Source organism: Bos indicus, chromosome 23 (genome assembly GCF_029378745.1).
Source record: "Bos indicus isolate NIAB-ARS_2022 breed Sahiwal x Tharparkar chromosome 23, NIAB-ARS_B.indTharparkar_mat_pri_1.0, whole genome shotgun sequence".
NCBI classification, from domain to species: Eukaryota; Metazoa; Chordata; class Mammalia; order Artiodactyla; family Bovidae; genus Bos; species Bos indicus.
Genome location: NC_091782.1, coordinates 47,355,123 through 47,375,199, shown reverse-complemented (window position 1 = coordinate 47,375,199; position 20,077 = coordinate 47,355,123). Strand labels below are relative to the sequence as shown.

At 44.6% G+C, this 20,077-nt stretch overlaps 2 protein-coding genes across 2 annotated transcripts in view; one reads left to right on the top strand and one right to left on the bottom strand.

Moving 5' to 3' along the window:
- Window positions 1–5,029: 5,029 nt before the first annotated feature.
- GCM2 (glial cells missing transcription factor 2) lies at window positions 5,030–13,519 on the bottom strand. Its single transcript, XM_019985438.2, has 7 exons — window positions 13,494–13,519; window positions 12,477–12,550; window positions 11,299–11,423; window positions 8,204–8,456; window positions 7,900–8,012; window positions 7,146–7,271; window positions 5,030–6,233 (listed from the first exon to the last, which is right to left on the bottom strand). Exons 1-7 carry the CDS (start codon window positions 13,517–13,519, stop codon window positions 5,292–5,294), a joined length of 1,659 nt encoding a protein of 552 aa, XP_019840997.2. The 3' UTR covers window positions 5,030–5,291.
- A 2,496-nt stretch (window positions 13,520–16,015) lies between these two features.
- SYCP2L (synaptonemal complex protein 2 like) overlaps window positions 16,016–20,077 on the top strand; it is a 75,993-nt gene continuing 71,931 nt past the window's right edge. The window contains exons 1-4 of the mRNA XM_070778414.1: window positions 16,016–16,111; window positions 17,809–17,877; window positions 19,717–19,851; window positions 19,936–20,055. Coding sequence (XP_070634515.1) covers window positions 16,103–16,111; window positions 17,809–17,877; window positions 19,717–19,851; window positions 19,936–20,055 — 333 coding nt within the window. The 5' untranslated portion in view covers window positions 16,016–16,102. The remainder of the gene's footprint in view (window positions 16,112–17,808; window positions 17,878–19,716; window positions 19,852–19,935; window positions 20,056–20,077) is intronic.

Genomic DNA, 20,077 nt, shown 5'->3' with positions numbered 1-20,077 from the left:
TCTCTATAACCTATAACCAAGGGCACTGATGCCCGAACATAGAGACTGGAATAGATGGCATCTGTACATCCCCTCTCTGGAATTCCCTGTGCAGTTGAATTAAGGTGGGTTTTTTCGCTACATCTTGGCAACAGTTAGAAAAGGTCTTTAAAAGCACAGTGGTTAGGGTGGTTAAGAGAAGGAGTTCAGGTGGTTTATGAAAACCTGGGTCAGCAGTGTAGTCTGTTTGGAGAGAACGTTTCCAGGCAGAAGGCTTTTCCATTGGCTTTTTTTTAATCTCGCCCTTAAGAAACATTAAACAAGAGAATGCTTATTTTCCACAGGCGGAGGCCCCCATAGGTAGCCAGGTGGCATTTTTACTCAGCAGTGCCCTTCTGATTCATCAGCGGGGCAGCACAGGTGGCTGAGAGCATGGAAAGGCTTAGACACCCTCTTCCCCCCACACCGAGGCTCGGACTGCCTCGAGTTCAAAGAAGATTCATCAGACGAGCTGTAAGACACAATGTGGGTAGCGCAGCTGCCCGAGAGAGAATCAGAAGACCCAGTTCTCAAGGGCTGATTAATGGAAAATCCATTACTGGTGCAGAACACTCTTTGCTTTAACCAGGCGGTATAAAAATAGAAATAAACAGGGTGAGCATCAGCTGAAGGGGTAGGTCGCGGGACTCTGCTTGTCCGACCCGCAAGGTCGGTAAATATAAATGTGCTTGGATTTTTAAAATCTTTATTAAGTTATCTCTGATTTTTATTTTTTTTAGCTTTTTTTTTAAGAAAATATGCGAGTATATTTTTCTTTCATGAAGCAGTAGTTTTAGATTTGGAAAGGAGAGGAAACAGCAATATCATTAATAAAGTGATATAAGCATAAAAACGTATAGGTGCTAGAAATAATGTCAAACTATGTTTTTAAAAAACAAAACACAAAAATATCTATAATTGGAGATTCACATACCATGATTTTTACATTCTAAAGAATGATACAAATATATTCTCTCCCATTAAGTAAACAACTCGTAAAAATATGTTTTTCCCACACAAAAGTTCAGCAGCCAAATTGTTCTAGGTAATGACATTTTCAGCCTCTCAGTTTATCAAATGTCCTTTACCACATTTTGACCAGGAATGAAATTACATTTTAACATTCTCCCCAAGAAAGAAGGCCAAATAAAATACAGAACACCCAGTTAAGCCTGAATTTCAGATAAGCAATACTTTTGTATGTCCATGCAATAATCTTCCTGACCCAGGGATTAAACCTGGGTCTCCTGTATCACAGGAAGACCCTTTAAGGTCTGAGCCACCAGGGAAGCCCTATTTGGGATATACTTACACTCAGAAAGTACTTATTGTTTATCTTAATTCAAACCTAATAGGGAACCCTCTAAATTTTTTGCTAACTCTGGCAACCCCATCACTAAGACAAACTTCACTGGAAGGAATTTGAAGCTCTCAATATAGTTTTTAATTGAAAATATAGACTTTTCTCTACAGTCCAAATCTACATTGAATGTGAAAGAGAAATTCACTCAGTTGTGTCCAACTCTTTGGGACCCCCCACAGACTATACAGTCCATGGAATCCTCCAGGCCAGGATACTGGAGTGGGTAGCCTTTCCCTTCTTCAGGGGATCCTCCCAACCCAGGAATCGAACCGGGGTCTCCTGCATTGCAGGCGGATTCTTTACCAACTGAGCTTAATCGTTTTGTCACCAGCTGCTTTGTCTGCTTCTCAGCACACAGAGCCCATCACATCATGGAAACAATTATTATTATCATGGTCACCAATGCTTTCCACATTGCCAGATCCAATAAAATGAATCCCATAAGTTTCAGTGTGTTGTCTTTTGCTTTCATTACTCTCAAAATATTTTCTACTCTTCCTTGCAATTTCTTCTTTGATTTTCTGATTATTTAGAAGTATGTTGTTTAAGTTATACATATTTGTGAATTTCCTAGATTACTTCTATTATTGATTTCTATTCCATTGTGGTAGGAACACTTGCTTTGTAGGACTTTTATCTTTTTAATCTACAGAGGCTTGTTTTGTGTTGTAACGTATGTTCTGTTCTGGAGAATGTTCCATGCACACTTTGGAATACTGTATATCTGTTGTTGTTGAGTGTTCTTTGATGCCTGTCAAGTTTCCTTAGTTTACTATATTGCTCAAATCTTCTTTATCCTTATTGATTTTCCGGCCTAATTGTTGAATGCTGCTGTTTAGTCTCTAAGTTGTGTCCACCTCTTTTACGACCCCATGGACTGTAGCCTTCAGGGTTCCTCTATCCGTGGGATTTCCCAGGAAAGAATACTGGAGTGGGTTGCCATTTCCTACTTTAAAGACTTGGAGGCAGAGCCGTGATGGTGGGCTATCTTGTATATTTCAGGCTCTAGGCAACGTTCTTTTATGAAGGTGGAGAGTCAGCCTGACAGAGCACAGGGCTTACTGCTAAAGGAGTGGATGTGATGTGGAGTCAGGTTTATTCTTCTCTGTTACCGCGTGCCTTCTTACTCAGTGGCTTTCAACAATTTCGATGATTTTTTGGCATTTCTTGTAACATCTGTACTATTACTTGCTTAATATTTTTCCTTAAATTGCCTTGTGGCTTTGCTCTGTCTCAGCAAAAATACCCTGAAATCATAGTTGGGATGTGTTGTTCTTTCCCTATTACACATTAAAATAAGTCCTAACTATTAACATACAATATTTGTGGACCATCTAGAATCATCCTGTCACCCAGAACACCCTTGTGCCACACTTTGGGGAATGGTCACCTCAGGGCTTTGCCCAGGGTCTGTCTGTCCACTCCCACCCCTCCCCTATCTACCATCCTGTACAGAACCCTTGTGTCCAATGTTAGGGGATAAGCACTTGGCAGTAATAAAACTCGCTACTCCATGCCAAGCACAACACTTGCTAAGTACAAGTGGGATTTTGTTGATAAATAGCTATAATCAAAGCTAATGTGATGTGGCTAAAAGTGGGGACTCTGGAGATGAATTCAAATTCCAGCCCTGCCACTCACTGTGAAAATCACTTGGCCTCTCTCAGGTAGCTCAGAGGACTACTATGAAGATCAAATAAATTAATACTTGTTCAGGGTTTAGAACAGTATCTGGCCCACATAATTGCTATGTGATTGCTAGATATGATTAGAAGCTGCAAGTTCTGGCAATGGAAACCTAAAGAAAAAAAGTAGTCCATGAATGTATTAGGCATCCTTTCCTTTGAGAAAAAGTTGGCCATGGAACAGGAGTGTGCTTATACTTTTTTTAATCTCGTGGCCAGTAATGCATGCATTCATTACAGCAGTGTATGAGGGCTTTATGAATCAGGTGAGCAGTAGCAATAAATATACAGTGCTCAGTGATTTAAATGGCATATGATTGACTGCAATTTAGTTATGCAGATTGAGCACAGTAATCAAATTTGTGAATAATCCTCCTCCCCATCAATTCTCAAAAATTTATCTCTACAGTTTGTTCTTATTTGAAAATTGAACATTTTCATTAAGCACTTGGAGCTGCGCAGAAGTGTGTGTGTGTGTGTGTGCTGGAGCTGCGCAGAAGTGTGTGTGTGTGTGCATGTATGCACACTGCTTTGTTTTTTCTTTGAGTTTGTTGTTGTTGTTGTTCAGTCTCTAAGTTGTGTCTCACTCTTTGTGACCCCATGGACTGCAGCCGGCCAGGATCTTCTGTCCATGGGATTTCCCAAGTAAGAATACTGGAGTGGGTGGCCATTTCCTTCTCCAGGGGATCTTGCAGACCCAGGGATCAAAACTGCACCTCTTCTGTTTTCTGCATTGGCAGATGGGTTCTCCCCCCGCTGAGCCACTGGGGAGGTCCTGTGTTTTTGGTAATATTCATTTATTTGACTGCACGGGGTCTTAGTTGCGGCCTGTGGAATCTTCAGCTGTGGCATGTAAGACCTAGTTCCCTGACCAGGGGTTAAACCTGGGCCCTCTGCATTGGGAGCTCAGAGTCTTAGCCACTGGGCCACCAGGGAAGTCCCATGCACAGTATTTGGAAGAGAATTTCTATTATTAGATAGCAAATAGTTTTTTCTTAAATAAACAAAACTTAAACTAGTATGTTTAATCTATTAAAACAAGTGTTTTACAGGTCATACTATGAACAATTTTTTTCTATTTTTGTTATGAAGTAACTGAAGATTCAGCTACATTATTTTAAAATGTTATTTATTATGTTTAATCAATAACATTATCATTTACATTTATGAGGTATACATTTATGAGCTTTACAAATAGTAAAGCTAAATTTGAATAAAACATCTCAATTCTAATTTTGAAACCTAGTCAAAAAATATGCTTTAGTACAGTTAAAATCCATTAAATACACATCATCAGTGTTAGGCTGTCTCTGTTAGGCAAACATTCATCAGCGTTGAGAGAAGATATTCAACTGATACTGGAAACCAAAATTCACTTAGAAACAACTGCACTTTATCACTGTACATGGTAGATTTCCTTAAAAGCTATAGATACATACTTTGGAGATAAAATTATGCAAATTACTTCCTGAAGTATTTTCACAGGTTGTAAATGCTTAATGAAAGTCTTAGGAAATGACTCAGGGGTTAAGATTGTACAGATATCTTTCCAAAGCCATTTTGACAATCCCTAAGAGCCAAATAAAGATTTGTGAAATTCTCTAATAGGATCCAATGGAGGAGGCTTTGAGTGAGAACCAAGATTCTTGATTTCTACTCCAACTAACAAACTAAATGGACGTAGCTCATTAACGTTTGCTCTCACGCCCGTGTGTGTGTGTGTGTGTGTGTGCGCACGCGTGCATGCCCGTGTGTGTGTGCTGTGCTCAGTTGTGTCCAACTCTTTGTGATCCCATGGACTGCAGCGCACCAGGTTCCTTTGACCATGGGATTGCTATTTTCTCCTCCAGGAGATCTTCCTGACCCAGGGATCAAACCCTCACCTCTTGTGTCTCCTGCACTGGCAGACAGATTCTTTACCACTGTGCCACCTGGAAGACCCAACTTTCATGCTTATCTGTTCATTTGGAAGTCACATTCCAGACCTGATTCTATGTACTATAGTAGGCTTTCCTGTGCAAAATGTACTGCAGTAACTAAACATTTTCAGTCTATAATTTACTCTGATCATTGGTTTTCCTATCATATATATGTACATAAATATCATTGATATAATATATATTTCTTTGCATGCTAAATGAATCTCCCAATTTAAGAGAGAGCTTCCATGTCGTCTTCCACTGCGTACATGAAGACCAGTATTATGCTGTGCCCAGGACTGCTGTTCAAAAGTCCTCATTGTCACAGCTAAAGAATGGACTGATTCGATCTGAATAGTTGGCTGCAGACCCCAGTCTGGAGGAACACACTTCCCAGGCCTCTGCTCCGTCTGTCCGGGAGGGTGCTGCTCCTAGAGGATAAGGCAGAGAATGTTGTCTGACGGTCCAGCAATCTCTGGGAATCTTCAGAGGAAGCGATGCTGTTGGAGAGCTTGTCGTGACGACTGGAGCTGGAAAGTCCAAGGCTCCTGGGTAGATGGACATCTGGGTGTTTTCAGAAGCATAGTCACAGCTGGAGAGGCTCTTTGCATCCCGCACGTTGTCACAGCATTTCAGGGTGGGGGGCTGGCAGGCCTGGTAGGAGACTCTGGTGGTGGTGGTGATCACCGTCTGAAGGGCTGGAGCGGCTGGCGGGGCGGTCGCAAGGTACCTGCAGGGGGGCTGTGGGGTGTGCTGAGGGTGAGTGGCCTCGACCGGGAACTGTCCTTGGTCCATCCTCTCCCCTGGGCCAGCTTTTCCAAGGGCTGGTTTCCAGCTGTGCTGGTTACTGGTGAAATCACAGCTCCTCTCAAAGCTGCTGTAGGTGTTGACGTTGTACGGCAGCGCATTCAGCTGAACCCAGTCCGAGTCCTTAGGGATACTGCCGGCATCTTTATAAAAGGTGGGATACGGGCTTGAATTTGCATACCCAGGACCTGCCAATTCATAGCTGCAAGGGGGCCGGGGCAAATAGATTCTTGGGTTCGAATACTTCTGAAAGGGTGGTACTATGTCTCCCTGGAAGGTGGTGAGGTCGCAGGTAGCTTTGCAAGCATCCGAGTTTGGAAAGGAAAGGCAGTGCTGGCCCGAAACAGGGAAGCAAGCGTCAGGAATCACATCCAAGCCCTCTGGGTTCTCCAGGGAAGGGATGTTGTTGAAATGTCTGCTGTGATCCTGATTCTCTCCTGCCTAAAGAAATGACCCAAAGTTTTTATTTGTAAATAGAGATGTAAATTACATGGACATCTTCACCTGTCAACAGTCACCAACCAACCAAATAACAAGCAAACACTTTCCGGGCACCCAGTCCAGGAATTTCACGGCTTGAGCTCAGTCTTGAATTCCACGCTGCTGACCTCAGAGGGTCCAGGATAGCCTGGGAGGGTGGGTCTCAGTGGTGGACGATCCTGTCTTCCGCACACTATGTGCAGGAGAGCAGAGGCTTAGGAGCCTGCCGCAGACATGGGTTCAAATCCTGCCTGTCCCTCATGAGTTAGACAAGTTACCTACTCTCTCTGAGCCTCAGGTTCCTCACTTAAAAATGGGGCTCAATAACCGTAGTTTCTTCTTAAGGCTTTTGTGATCTTAAGAAGTGTAAATCTCTTTGCCTGTATGTCATGGCACATAGAAAGTGCTCAGACAAGACCAGTGCCTCTTATCTTCAGGCAAATATTCTGCCTGCTTGGCATACTTTGGTAGAGAAGCCAAACTGGCTCAAGTTGCACAAAGAACTTTTATCTGTTCTACGTTAATAATGCAAAGGGCCCTCTCAAAGCTGTACTGTTAACTCACTGGGATGCACCTATGTTTTTCTGTATGACCGTTGGATAATTGCCCTTGTAGTAGAATGTCAGCTCATATCCCCAGTCTATCATTAACTGTAGAGATATTCAGCTCTTTTTTTTTTTCCCCAAGGAGAAGAAGGGATTAGAAACCCTATTCAAAAATTTGATTCATTGACATTTTGTTAGAGACATAGAACTTTCACATAAAATCAAACCTTTTAAATTAAGTTATGGCATTCCTATTTAGCGTAATTCTCAGTGTATTTTCTGATGACGACAAATACAGACCACAAGTGTAACATCAGCTCCCCATTACCTCAGGTTCTCGAATTCTCCTTTTCTGTGGTTGGTAAAAAGAAGCCATCTGTCTCTTGATTGCACTTCTTCTAGCTTCCGTCTCTGATTTGCTCTCTGGTCTTGGGTGATCATGAACTCCCTTGGCCTGTATTAATAAAGGGATGAATCACATGTGTTCCTCTGCAGCGAAGCTGGGCAAAAATTAAATATGCCTTTCCCAACATCCCATGTTGTTGTTTTTTCAAAGAAACGGGGGGAAAAATTCTTAAACAAATAAAACTGCACTAATAATAGACATCTTAAAAGATGACCTAATAGTCCTTTTAAATATGAAAAGAACTATAACTAAGTTCACTCTTAGAGAGCACACAGTAGGTGAACTAATTTCTAGGAGCCTAGTAAGGCTAGGCTAGAAGCCACAACACCTATTTCTGACCAGTTGAGCTGTATTTGGTTTGGTCCAGAGTTTCTAAGGGGCTTCCCTGGTGGCTTAGGCAGTAAAGAATCTGCCTGCCAACACAGAAGACAGGGGTTCAGTCCCTGGGTAGGGAAGATCCCCTAGAGAAGGGAATGACAACCCACTCCAGTATTCTTGCCTGGAGAATTCCATGGACAGAGGAGCCTGGCAAGCTACAGTCCATGGGGTCACAAAGAGTCGGACACAGCTTAGGGACTAAACCAGAAACAAGAGTTTCTGAGACACCTGGCAGGTGGCCTGGTCGCTGTGATACGATGAGACTGTCCATCTCAAACTGTGGGGTTCCCTCATCTACCTGAAAAAAGATCGCGTTGCCATCCAGTCGCCAGAAGTTGGTTACAGGGTAACCGCTGTGCCCTCGACAGGGGATCAACTCCAAAGCAGAGTGACAGTTGGGACAAGGCTTCTCTGCAACGCCAGAGGTGGTGAAATATTAATGATTAATATTAATAAATATTAACTATATTAATGTTAACAAAATTAATTAATTAATATTAATAATTCCCAGCCCCCCGGAAGGAAGGAAGGAAGGGGAACGCACTCACTGGGAAGGGGAACTCAGGCCTGCAGGGCCACCCCCACCCGGCCCCACGGCTTACTCTGCTGCTTCAGCCGCGCCTTGTCGCAGATGGCTGGCCGCAGCTGCAACCGCGAGCCGTCGGGCAGGGCGCAGTCCTGCGCACACACCACCACACCCAGGCACGACTTCTTGAGGATGTGGCCGTTGTGGTTGTTGGTGTTGCGCATGGCCCAGCCGCTCAGGTGGCGCTGCGCCTTCTTCTCGTCGCTGCTGTAGATGAAACGCACGTAGCCGTCCGGCCACTCGCAGAAGCGGTCAAAGTGAGCTGGCTTCTGCAAAGGTATCCAAAGACAGCAATCAAGTTTATTCACCCCAAATGCCACGCAGCAAGCTTTTAATCTTCTCCAAGCATATCAGGATGAAAACTGAGTCTTTTTAATTCCAGAAATACTGTAAAACCCAGAAGTCGTGCTCTTACGAAATGTCACTCATCGTGTGTGTGTACGCTTCTGACAACTGGCTATAAACTGATGCTTCTCTAGTGCTTCCTACAAAAATGGTACAGGTATTAGCTCTGGCTTTCATACTGCCCACAGACAATAGGCACTAGTGTTATCCCTATTTAACTGAATAGTGAATGGAGGCCAGAGAGCTTCATCGATTTGCCCAAAGTCACACAGCTGGTAAGATCTGGCTGTAGGATTTGAGCCCACACAGTTTGACTCCAGAGCCTGTCCTCCTTACCACCAGGTTATACCACTTCTTGGTATATTTACATATTACAAATATTTTTAAGGTAAGTATTAAAGTGCCAGGGCAGAAAGTGGTTAGAAAGTTCTTCACTGATATACACTTGAGCCTGTATCTTTTCTTCCATCCAGAGGTTTTTCTTCCAAAGCTCTTGGCTTGATACCCAGTACAACATGAGAGAGACAAGAACAGCTTCCCAAAGTAGCCTTCCAGGTTTGCATGCATACGTGCTAAGTCACTTCAGTTGTGTCCACCTCTTTGCCACCCCATGGACTGTAGCCCCCAGGCTCCTCTGTCCATGGGATTCTCCAGGTAGGAATACTAGAGTGGATGGCCATGCCCTCCTCCAGGGGATCTTCCCTACCCAGGGATTGAACCCATGTCTCTCTCTAATGTCTCCTGCACTGGCAGGTACGTTCTTTACCACTACTGCCACCTGGGAAGCCCAGCCTTCCAGGTTTACAAGGGCGTTACGATGACAGCCTGGCTATAAGATAAACCCGAGCACTTGGTAGAGCCTGCTAAGTCCTGGGCCTCTCTCCAGAGCAATATGGATTGTCATTCTCCTACAAAAACAGCTGCCTGGCTAAAATAATGTGATATCTAATAGACTGAGCACCGCTTTCCTATTCGTGTTTGGTGGTCCTTGTCCATATTATGCATTATTTATACTGCAATGTCTTTCTTGTTATAAGTTTAATATAAAATTACCCTTTTGTGCACACTTACTATTTACCAGGTACTCTTTATGGCAGGGGTCTGCAAACTAGGGACCATGTGCCTAATTCAGCTTCCCATTTGTTTTAGTACAGCTCACAAGCTAAGAATGATTTTGACATTTTTTAATGGTTGAGGGGACAAATCAAAAGAGTTATATGTTGTGACACATGAAAAGTCACATGAAATTCAAATTTTGCCATCCATAATGAAGTTGTATTAGAACACGGCCATGTACATTTGTCTGCATTTGGTCTGTTTTCACTCTAGAGTGCACTAAACACACATGGGATGAGAGTTTAAGATCGTTATCTAATTCCACTGCTTGATGACAAGTGAATGACCCGGGACGAAGGCAAATTCAGGAACCGTCTCAAGGTCACACCTCGAGGGTAGCCCTTCCTCCTTGGGCTAGCCAGAGCAGGATCCTCTTTCTCCAGCCCAGAGCACCTGCCTCTTTAGAGACGGCACACTCACTCTCTGTTTAAGAACTAATCTCCCAGAGGATAAGTTCTTCACACTTACATGGGAAGTCTAGAAAATCCTTGTGAGAGAACCCATCCTTCCCTTACTTGGATATGGCTCTTTTCTAAAATACAAGAACAGATTCCCCCCTGCCCCGTGGGGATTTACATGGACAGAGGTCAGTAAGAAGGAGATGCCCTTGCTGTACTGAGGTCCACTTTCACAGAATGGCAGTGTGACCCTAAAGTAGGCAGGCTTGAAAACAAACAAATAGATTTCCATGAATGTGTACCCCAAAAGTACTTATCTCTTTGAGAGGCTACACAACATTGCTAATGAATTGCTGTCCACCTGAACACCTGCATGGCACGTATAGATGCTGAATAAAGGTCAAGTCTCTCTCACTCTTACCAGGGCATTGCCAGAAGTCCACCTCTGCAAATGCTTCCGGGTCACTCCTAATTCTCCTTCCACTACACCCAGGACTTTAAAGTCACTCCCCAGTTTTTGCTCCCAACCACTGTGACCAAGCATAACTGCCCAGCCCATTCCTGGGACTTGGCTTGAGACCCCTTCCTTCTGTTAAAAATGAAAACAAATTCATCCTAAACAGATGACTTTGATTTTCTCCTCACTAGAGAAGTAAACTCAGAAGTTGTGTCCAAAACCTGGATTCCAGAGGCTGTCTGGGCACCTGTGACCTGGTTAGCATGACTACAAAGCCCCCCAAAAGCCACGCTTCATCCTGGCAGCCAGGATAAATGGCCCAAGTCCTGCTGTTTAAGATTCAGTCACCGCAATTTATGGACCTATCTCACAGTTCTGCTGCGTGAGAAGAGGTGGCATCTATATTCACCAAGATGCCCCTCCACCTTTCTAGTGGATGTCGAAGAATGGACAAGGAAGAGTCAGCGGATTTCTACCTCCGTTAAAAGAAAGTGAGGGACGAGGTGTCAGGCTCCCGCCGGCCAGACGACCTGAAACGTGGAGCCTAATTGGACAGTTCCCGCTCCTTTCGGTGTTTTCAAAAGGGTTCGAGGAAACAGGTGGGAGAAGACACATCTCTAACCCCAGCTCTGCCATTTATGGAGTTCCTGAACACTGGCGGGCTCTCAGGGATGTGTATTTTTTTTTTTTTTTTTTTTGGAGGGAGGGTGGTGGTAGGGCGGCCTGTTCACAGTCCCTGCCAAGACATCCCTCCTCTTTGGATGGAGAGCGGCGCGCGCAGCGGGTTTCACGCACCTGCGGCATCTGCGGGTCGTTGATGTCCCAGCTGAGCTTCATCCCGTAGGACCACGCGCAGTCCGCCAGCTGCGCCTCCGGCGCCGGCATCCGGTCCTCCTCGCGGGCACTCCCGGCCAAGGGTCCTGAAAGACACAAGAAAAACAAACCAACCTAGAGCTGCCCAAGATTGTTTTCCCCCTGTTTTAAAAGCAAGTGGAGAGAGAGACAGACAGAGAAGCCGATTTAGAAATGCAGAAGCGGCGGACAAGGGTTCAGGGAGGCTCGGGTGGAGCCCTGTTCTTGGTCGCAGTGCTGAAAAGTCTCCACCTGGAGCACACCGCGGCGCCAGGCAGCTGCCCGCACGTTTATAAAGGTCCCCCGCCCAGCGGCCCCGCGCGCTGTGCTCCGCCTTTCCTCGCTCCCCGCCCGCCAGGGCCGGTCCCCCACTTCCAGGCAAGGCGAGGGACGGAGGGGAGGTGGACCTGAGCCCTCGAGGTGACGGGAAAGTGAAGCCTAGACGGGCCAGAGTCGGGGGAGGTTGGAATGTCTAGTTTAAGTTGAAAATCATGTTCATTTTCCTAACTGCGCGCCATCTCTGGGGTTTCCGACTGGATTTAGAGAGAGGCTTTTGAGACAGAACCTTTCCAGCAAAGTCCCCAAGAGGCAATTCTCAGTCCCCAGGCAGTTCGGGAACCACCTCTAAACGCCTGGGAGGCCGAGCGCCCTTGTCCGAGAAGATGCGCGCACGCCTACTAGCTTTGGGGCGCGTTCTTTTCGGGGATTTTGTTCAGGCTGATGTTGTTGTTCAGTCGCTCAGTCGTCTCCGACTCCCTGAGAACCCATGAACTGCAGCACGCCAGGCTTCCCTATCCTTCACCATCTCCCGGAGCTTGCTCAAACATGTCCACTGAGTCGTGATGCCATCCAGCCATCACGTCCTCTGTCGTCCCCTTCTTCTCCTGTCTCTCAGTCTTTTCTGAGTCAGTTCTTCGCATCAGGTAGGAAGGGGGAAGGGGAAGGAGGGGGGAACTCTGCGGCCCCCAAGCGCCCCCTAACCTGTATTTTCTCTGCCGCCCTGGCTACTTCTGAGCCTGTTTTCTTTCTGCTAGGAAAAGGATCTGAGGCTCGGGGATTTCTCAGTCGCCATCCACATGAAACGACCCTTTTAAAAAATAGTATTTTTTCCCCTCCCTAACCGCGTAGAAATCGTCGTGGAAATATCACAACAAAATCGTATTTACACCCATTCCGTCTGCGGAGGCTCTGGAGACTAGAAGAACCAGGTGAGTGCGTAGGGCGCTGTGGGCTTCCCAGGGCTGAGACCAAGCTTTCTTTAGCTGTGCACCCACTTCCTTAGGGTGATTGGAAGGGCCCAATACAAGAAACCAATGGAAGGGGTTTAAGTTGCTCTTTGGCCGCTTCGGTTAGCGAGGGAGTGTGGGTTTCCAGAATTCATTCCCTGCGCCTTTGTTCTTGGGGATGGCACGCTCCTGCTACCAGCATAGCCAGACAGAAGTGACCTGTTAGTTGCGCTGCTGCTGCTGCTGCTAAGTCGCTCCAGTCGTGTCTGACTCTGTACGACCCCACAGACGGCAGCCCACTAGGCTCCCCTGTCCCTGGGATTCTCCAGGCAAGAACACTGGAGTGGGTTGCCATTTCCTTCTCCAATGCATGAAAGTGAAAAGTGAAGGTGAAGTCGCTCAGTCGTGTCCGACTCTTCGCGACCCCATAGACTGCAGCCTACCAGGCTTCTCCGTCCATGGAATTTTCCAGGCAAGAGTACTGGAGTGGGGTGCCATCGCCTTCTCCGGTTAGTTGCTCAGTCCTGCCCAACTCTTTGCGACCCCATGGTCTGCAGCCCACCAGCCTCCGCTCTCCATGCGATTTTCCAGACAAGGATACTCTAGTGGCTTGCCATTTCCTTCTCCACTGATCTTCCCGACCCAGGGATAGAACCCGGGTCTCCTACACTGCAGGCAGATTCTTTAGGCAGCCAGATGGAGGCCGGCTTCTAAAGATGTTCACTGTTAGAGGAGGACGCTTGGAACCTGCATCCCGCCAAATCCTCACCCCCGCGCACCTAGAATTTGGCATCGCGGAGCGCGCATGCAAATGCAGCGTGGCACCCTAAGGGAAGGACGCCCAGTCCAGCGCCTCTTGCAGGATTGCAGCCTCTTCTTTGGCGAAAGGTGAGGAAAGAGATGCGCACTTACAACCACAGGAAGCGAATCTCGTCCATGCTCCCAGTCTTCTTAACTTTCCTGGTGGAGGGCAAGTCAAACCAACAGTGAAGTTCGACTCAGAGCCGCTGCCGTTGACGGCGCAGGGGCAGAGAATTCCCAAGAGGGTAAAAGCCAGATTTGGGTAATGACACGAATTTTCTTCTCTCTAGTTTCAAGCTGGGATTCTCTGCTCCCACCCTCCCCAAAACCCCCCTCCCCGCCCCAAGCAGAGGCGCAAAGTTCTTGTAAGAGAAAGTGACAAGTTCATTCCCCAGCCTCCCTACCGCGATCACCCTGCCCCTAAAGTTTCTATCTTCTTGTGGGTCAGCGTTTCTGATTAAAATCATTCACAGAGTTGCCGCGAAAGTCTGGGAGGAAGCGAAAGTCTGGGAGGAAACAGAGAAATGTGTTCACTGTTCACCCACTAGTTTGATTGACAGACTTTCAGTGTATCAACCGCACACTGAACCTCCTGGCAACTTCTATAATTCAGTTCCTTTTTGGGTTGTCTTCTTTTTCCACGGTTAAAATTACTGACCCTTCTCTTTTCATTTATTTATTACAAATCGACATTTCTTTGTCAAGTTTAAGATAATATTACGTTTTAAAATGTTTTAAAAACATTTTAAAGGAGGTCAAGCCAGTCAATCCTAACGGAAATCAGTCCTGAATATTCACTGGAAGGACTGATGCTGAAGCTGAAGCTCCAATTCTTGGATCATCTGATGTGAAGAGAGCCAACTCATTGGAAAAGACCCTGATGCTGGGAAAGATCGAAGGCAGGAAGAGAAGGAGTCGACAGAGGATGAGATGTTTGGATGGCATCACCAACTCAGGGGATATGAATTTGAGCAAGCTCTGGGAGTTGGTGAAGGACAGGGAAGCCTGGCATAATGCAGTCCATAGAGTCGTAAAGAGTCAGACACAGCTTAACAACAAAATGTTTTTAATATAACTTCAAAAACGAACTTAAAATCACTTGTGAAAATATGTAGAAACTAATTTCTGGTCTTACTGTAACCATTGTTATACTATTGCTTTTCTCTGTAATTTTGGAATATTCCTACAGAGTCCTTACCCTTCAAAAATATGAAAAAGCACAATTAAAAAAAAAGAAAGCCAAGTCAATTAATCAAGTACTTTTTTTTTCTAAATAGATTCTGGTATCCAAAGAAAAGTCCTTGTCTCTACTGTATTTTGTTTGAGCAGAATTAGAATATATATTCCAAGTTGTCCTAAAATTATGTCTGGGTAAAACATGTTAGTAAAAGAAGTTAATCAAAGTAAAAACATAAAAAAAAAATATAAATGGTGTTGTCTGTGTTGTTGTCTTTAATTTCTCCTGAATTTTTGAATCCATTAACAACCATGTAGTTTGAAAGGCTGTTATATTTTCCCTACAGTCTGAAAATAATTGATTAAAACTTTTAAACTAATATCAAGAAGACTTAAATGTCATACATTATATTCTTACTGTATTACCTATTTTATTCTCTAAAATAAAGTGCATTTTAACTGTATTTGATTATTTGTTATCAACCTTAAAATTTTTCTGCATTAATACTTACATTGATTCAGAACACTATATTCACAGCTGATTTTGAAATCGTAGTTTATTAATTTAAAAGCAAAGGAATCTAAAAGTTTGGTTTATATTTAAATAAGTAAATTACCTCATATTTACCAGGAATGGATATGATGAGCTTTGAAGCAAGTACTTTATTGAATGGACTGGAGATACAAGGTAGAGTTCAGGGCTGACTTGCAGAGATTCTGGTTATATTAAGTTTACCTTTGATGCAAACAAATATCTTCTGTAAAGGTCATGACACCAAGTACCCACCGCACCCAATTATCATACAAGTTAATTTTTTACAAGGAATGTTTGGATCTGAGAGGTCCTTTTGTCTGCTTTTTTTTTCTTTTTTTTTTTTTTTAAAGAAAATTCCAGTTCAACTTATTTTTGTCACCGTGTTCCCATATCAGACAAACGATCAGCCTAAACCTGGTACACATTCCTGTGGGGCTAAAGTAAGTGGGCAGAAAACAAGCAGACTGGATGAAAATGTTTATTTTATTTTGACTGAGCACAGCGAGGTGTGTATATTTTAAAACGCTTTCTTTTTAAAGTCACAGTTTCGGGTACAAATCTGGTTCCTATGGGGAAAGTTCGGCTTCAGTCTGTTAATATCAGTGGATCGAAACCAGCTCTGCTATCTGTTTAAAGGTGGAGAGAAAACTGCGGCTTCAGCACAGGGTGCGCCTATCAGCTTAGAACTTCCCTTTTAAAGTCTGTTAATTGACATGTTTTCATCCCTGGAGAAATCGCTTTTTCTTAAGGTGCGCTTGCGTGCGCCCAGGTGGCCTTACCTTGATTCCTAGTTAACATGCCAGCGTTTCTCAACACGCTTCTCAATCACGGGACTCTGCTCGGTTTTCAGGGGCGGGATGATTAATTAGAGTTTGGGGCGGAGCTTGGCGTCCGGGAGCCGTGGCTTACCCCAGCCCTCGCCGGCGGAACCCAGGAGGCCGAGCGCGGCGCGTCCGGCTCCCGGCGTGCGCCCTGGCTCGGGTACGTGGCGTCCTGCCTGAGCCTCGGGATGGGGGAGGTGAGTGGCCTCGGGGGGACCCGAGCACCGTAGAACCCCGGCCCCCTCTCCACCGTTCCAGGGGGACGCGAGGGCTCACGTCCGTCGGGCTCTGGGCTCCGAGCCTGGCGTGCTCGCCCAGAATGCTCCGGTTGCTCAGTCGTGACCGACTCTGCTTCTGTAGCCCCGCCAGGCTCCTCTGTCTATGGGATTCTCCAGGCAAGAATACTGGAGTGGGTTGCCAGTTCCTTCTCTGGGGGATCTTCCTGACACAAGGATCGAACCGGTGTCTCCCGCATTGGCAGGCGGATTCTTTACCACTGCGCCCTGGGAAGCCTGGCGTGCCCCCGGCCCTTCGCAGGGCCGCTGCGGCGCTTCACCGTTCTTAGGGTTGCTGGGAGCTTATTGGTCGCTTTCAGGGAGACCGTAAGGTAGAATAGAAACTTCTGGTCCCTCGCCAGTAAAGCGTTTGGGGAAGGGGGAATTGGAGAATTAATGTCCGAAGGCAACGATGTTGTTCTTTTTGAGATGCTCGGGATGTTTTCCCAGCCCGTTTTTCCTGTTTCGTGGAAAGTGCAAGGACGCAAACCTACCCAGGCCCCAAGATTCTGGGGCTTCTGTTAGCCCCGCCGCCCAGGGTTTGGAGAGGGCAAGGTGGGTTGGTACTTTCCCTCATTCCTCTTCTTGAATACACTGTTGGTGGAAAAAACAAGCCTGGATTTGAGTCTTTGAATTCACCCCCCCCCCATTTATAAATAATATTATTGTAAAATATGTTGACATTTAAGGAGTTTGTCCAGTACACAAAGGACTGTTAACCCAAGCTAGATTTTTTTTTTTAAACAACCTCTTTGGGAGAGAGATTAAAAAATTTTTTTTAAGTTATTCTTTAATTGTCGGGAGCAGGTGAGATGCCGTTGTTTAGCGTGTTTGTGAAAACTAGGTTGGTAATCCAGGAATCACTTCTTGAAGAAAATGTGCAACAACCCAATGTTTAGTAAGTTTTCTTGTTGCTGTTTTGATCCTTGAAGTTTCAGTTTTAAGTCCTAGCTACTGCTAAGTCGCTTCAGTGTGCGACCCCATAGACGGCAGCCTACCAGGCTCCCCCGTCCCTTGGGATTCTCCAGGCAAGAACACTGGAGTGGGTTGCCATTTCCTTCTCCAATGCATGAAACTGAAAAGTGAAAGTGAAGTCGCTGAGTCTTGTCCGACTCCTAGGGACCCCATGGACTGCAGCCCACCAGGCTCCTCCATCCATGGGATTTTCCAGGCAAGAGTAAGTCCTAGAGTCACATTTAAAATTCATGCAAGTCAGAAATATAAAGCTTAAGCTCATGACTGGGCTTGAAACTCGCTTTAGAAAACCTTATTTTACAAGCTCTCATTCTGAAAATGGTTCATTAATTCAAAGCCTTTTCTTTCTTCCTTCCTTTCTTTTTATTATAGTTGCTGCTATAGAGTTTAAATTTATTTTATGTGGTCATTTATTACAATGATATTTACTTTGTTTCTTGCGGTAGTTTGTATTTGTCATAAGTGTTAAAGAGCGTTGGATAAAGCTTTTGGGCTTTCTTCTAAGTCATAGTTTTCTTAGACCTATAGTCAGTGGCGTGAATGAAGAAAGCTTGTTCAGGAAAATAATATAAACCTTATTTCTTTTTAAAACTTAGTGCATTTCTTTGAAATAAAAAAATTTTTTTAATGTGTTTTGTACACAGGAGAACGAAGGTCCTTTGCAGCCCGTTCAGGAAAAGGACGAGAGTGGACTGCCCCGGGATGCTTTCTCTGTAAAGATCGAGTTTGTGTTCTGCGTGTGTACTGTCTTGTTCTGTTTCCTTCCTCCAGTTCTTCAAGCCTGAGAAGTCCTTTTCTACTTTTCTAATCTGCATCAACTTATCACCATCTCTTTGATTACCCTACTAATATCCTAATCTAGGCCATTCCGTTGTACTATTCTAGGTGGAGGTAGACAGTATTGAACAAAATAGTCACAATACTGGCTCTCCTAGAACTTTCAGCCTGGCAGAGAGCCAAAGAGACAGAATAAGGACAAAAGTAAGACAGTAGGAAGAAAATGAAACAGATGTTGTGATGGAGAATAATTGCACTTGACTGACTTTATAGGGGCTTCCTAGGTGGTGCAGTGGTAAAGAATCCACCTGCCAATGCAGGAGACGCAAGAGACTTGGGTTCAATCTCTGGGTCAGGAAGATCCTCTGGAGTAGAAAATGGCAACCCACTCCAGTATTCTTGTCTGGAGAATTCTATGGACAGAGGAGCCTGGTGGGCTATAGTCCATGGGGTCGAAAAGAGTTGGACACCACTGAGCACGCACGCACGCACGCACGCACATGCATGCAACTTTAGATAAGGTCCAGAAGACCTCCCTGAAAAGGTGATACTAAAGCTGAGAACTGAGAGGTGACAAGGAGCCAGAATGGTACGTGGTGGGGAGAAGCAGTCCAGGCATGGCATAGCCAGTGCAAAGGCCCTGAGGCCAGGAAGAGCTTGACTTATTCTGGGACTCAGAAGGGAAGTGAGGCAGGATATGCTGACAGATCAAATCATGCAGAGCCCTACAGACCAAGGCAAAGGGTTTGGATTTGTTCTGAGTATAGAGAAGCTGCAAGTAGGAAGAAGCCTGACTGTTGAGTCAGAGAATCTGAACGTGAGTCCCAGCTGGGTGATCTCATACACGTTCTTAACCTTTCCCAGCCTTGTATTATTATCCCCAGATAGAGAGTCTAACACCTAGATCAGTGGCGAGGAGTAAATTAGAATATCTGCAGAACGCCTAAACCCCCTTGGTTCAAAAAAACTTACTATTAATATATGATAACTTAAATTCTGTTTAAATGTTTAATTTCAAATGCTCTCTCCTCATTTAAATCAATACTAGGAATAGATGGAATTTCAGGCTAGATATAGTAAAATGATTCATTAAAATACTGTAAGTTAGCCTATAGGATTGGACTGGGTTTTTCTTGATTAAAGAAGAAATCATATCTTTTATAGTACAGATATTTAAGAATATATCTTATTCAAGCACACATACAGAGACACACATATAGAGATAGGTCTTGACTGACTAACTTTCAGGCAGAAAAGTTCAATTTCATTCATCATAGCAATTTGTGTGTATTAGTTCCCTTAACTGTAACTATTTGTTGAATTCGTTTTCTCCTGTTAATATCATGTATATAACTTAATGAGTGATAATAGGCATGCATTTTGTAGTGTTTTAGAGTTTCTAACATCACTGGGGATAAAGTCTCTGCCCACAGATATCTGTAATTCAGGTGTGGTTTTCCGTAAGTCAGTGGTTCTCAGACTTTTGCATACTGAGAATCACCTGAAGGGCCCTGCTCCCAGAGTTTCTGACTCCTAACACGTGCCCCAGTGACATCCGTGCTGTGCTGGTGGTGGTTTTGCAAACTACTGTCTTAAGCCCCCAAAATCATTGCCTGCATGGTTACTGTTCAAGATATAACTCTCTATTCTTACCCTCTTTTTCGGCACTGAATTTTTCTGCACTGAATTGTTATTGATAACACTTGTTAGAAATATCACTATGAAATAATTATTCTTCGGGAAAAAGAGTAATTTTCAAACTGTCAACTTTCCAGCTTCAATCGCTTATTACTAATGCATTCCATGATGAAGGATTTCAGAAAATCAAAGAATATTTTCAGGAACAGCGCCATGTTCCTCAAAGATATAACAATCTTTTATTACGCCTTCTCGACAGATCAATAAATAAGGCAAGTGAGTTTTGTTTGTTTTGTAATCAGAGTACCAATGTGTAACTGTGTAAGGTTTTTAACTTGGCCTGGTCTCATCCCAAGGAACTGGATAAAAATGAATTCCAGCGTGTTTCTCTGTTGCTGAAATGTATCCAGCGATTCTTCATTGATGGCCTCAAAGAAGATGAGCCTTTACTGATTAAGCAGGGTCTGATCCCAAAGATAAGTGTCATCTTTTAATTTT

Bases quoted from the DNA above. Each gene is read 5' to 3' on its own strand.
- GCM2 (XM_019985438.2), bottom strand. From the start codon at position 13,519: ATGGACGAGATTCGCTTCCTGTGGTT. The intron at 12,551-13,493 runs GTAAGTGCGCAT...TGGTTCTTCTAG, and splicing joins GAGATTCGCTTCCTGTGGTT to TCTCCAGAGCCTCCGCAGAC. The intron at 7,272-7,899 runs GTAGATGAGGGA...TTATTAATACAG, and splicing joins GCAACGCGATCTTTTTTCAG to GCCAAGGGAGTTCATGATCA.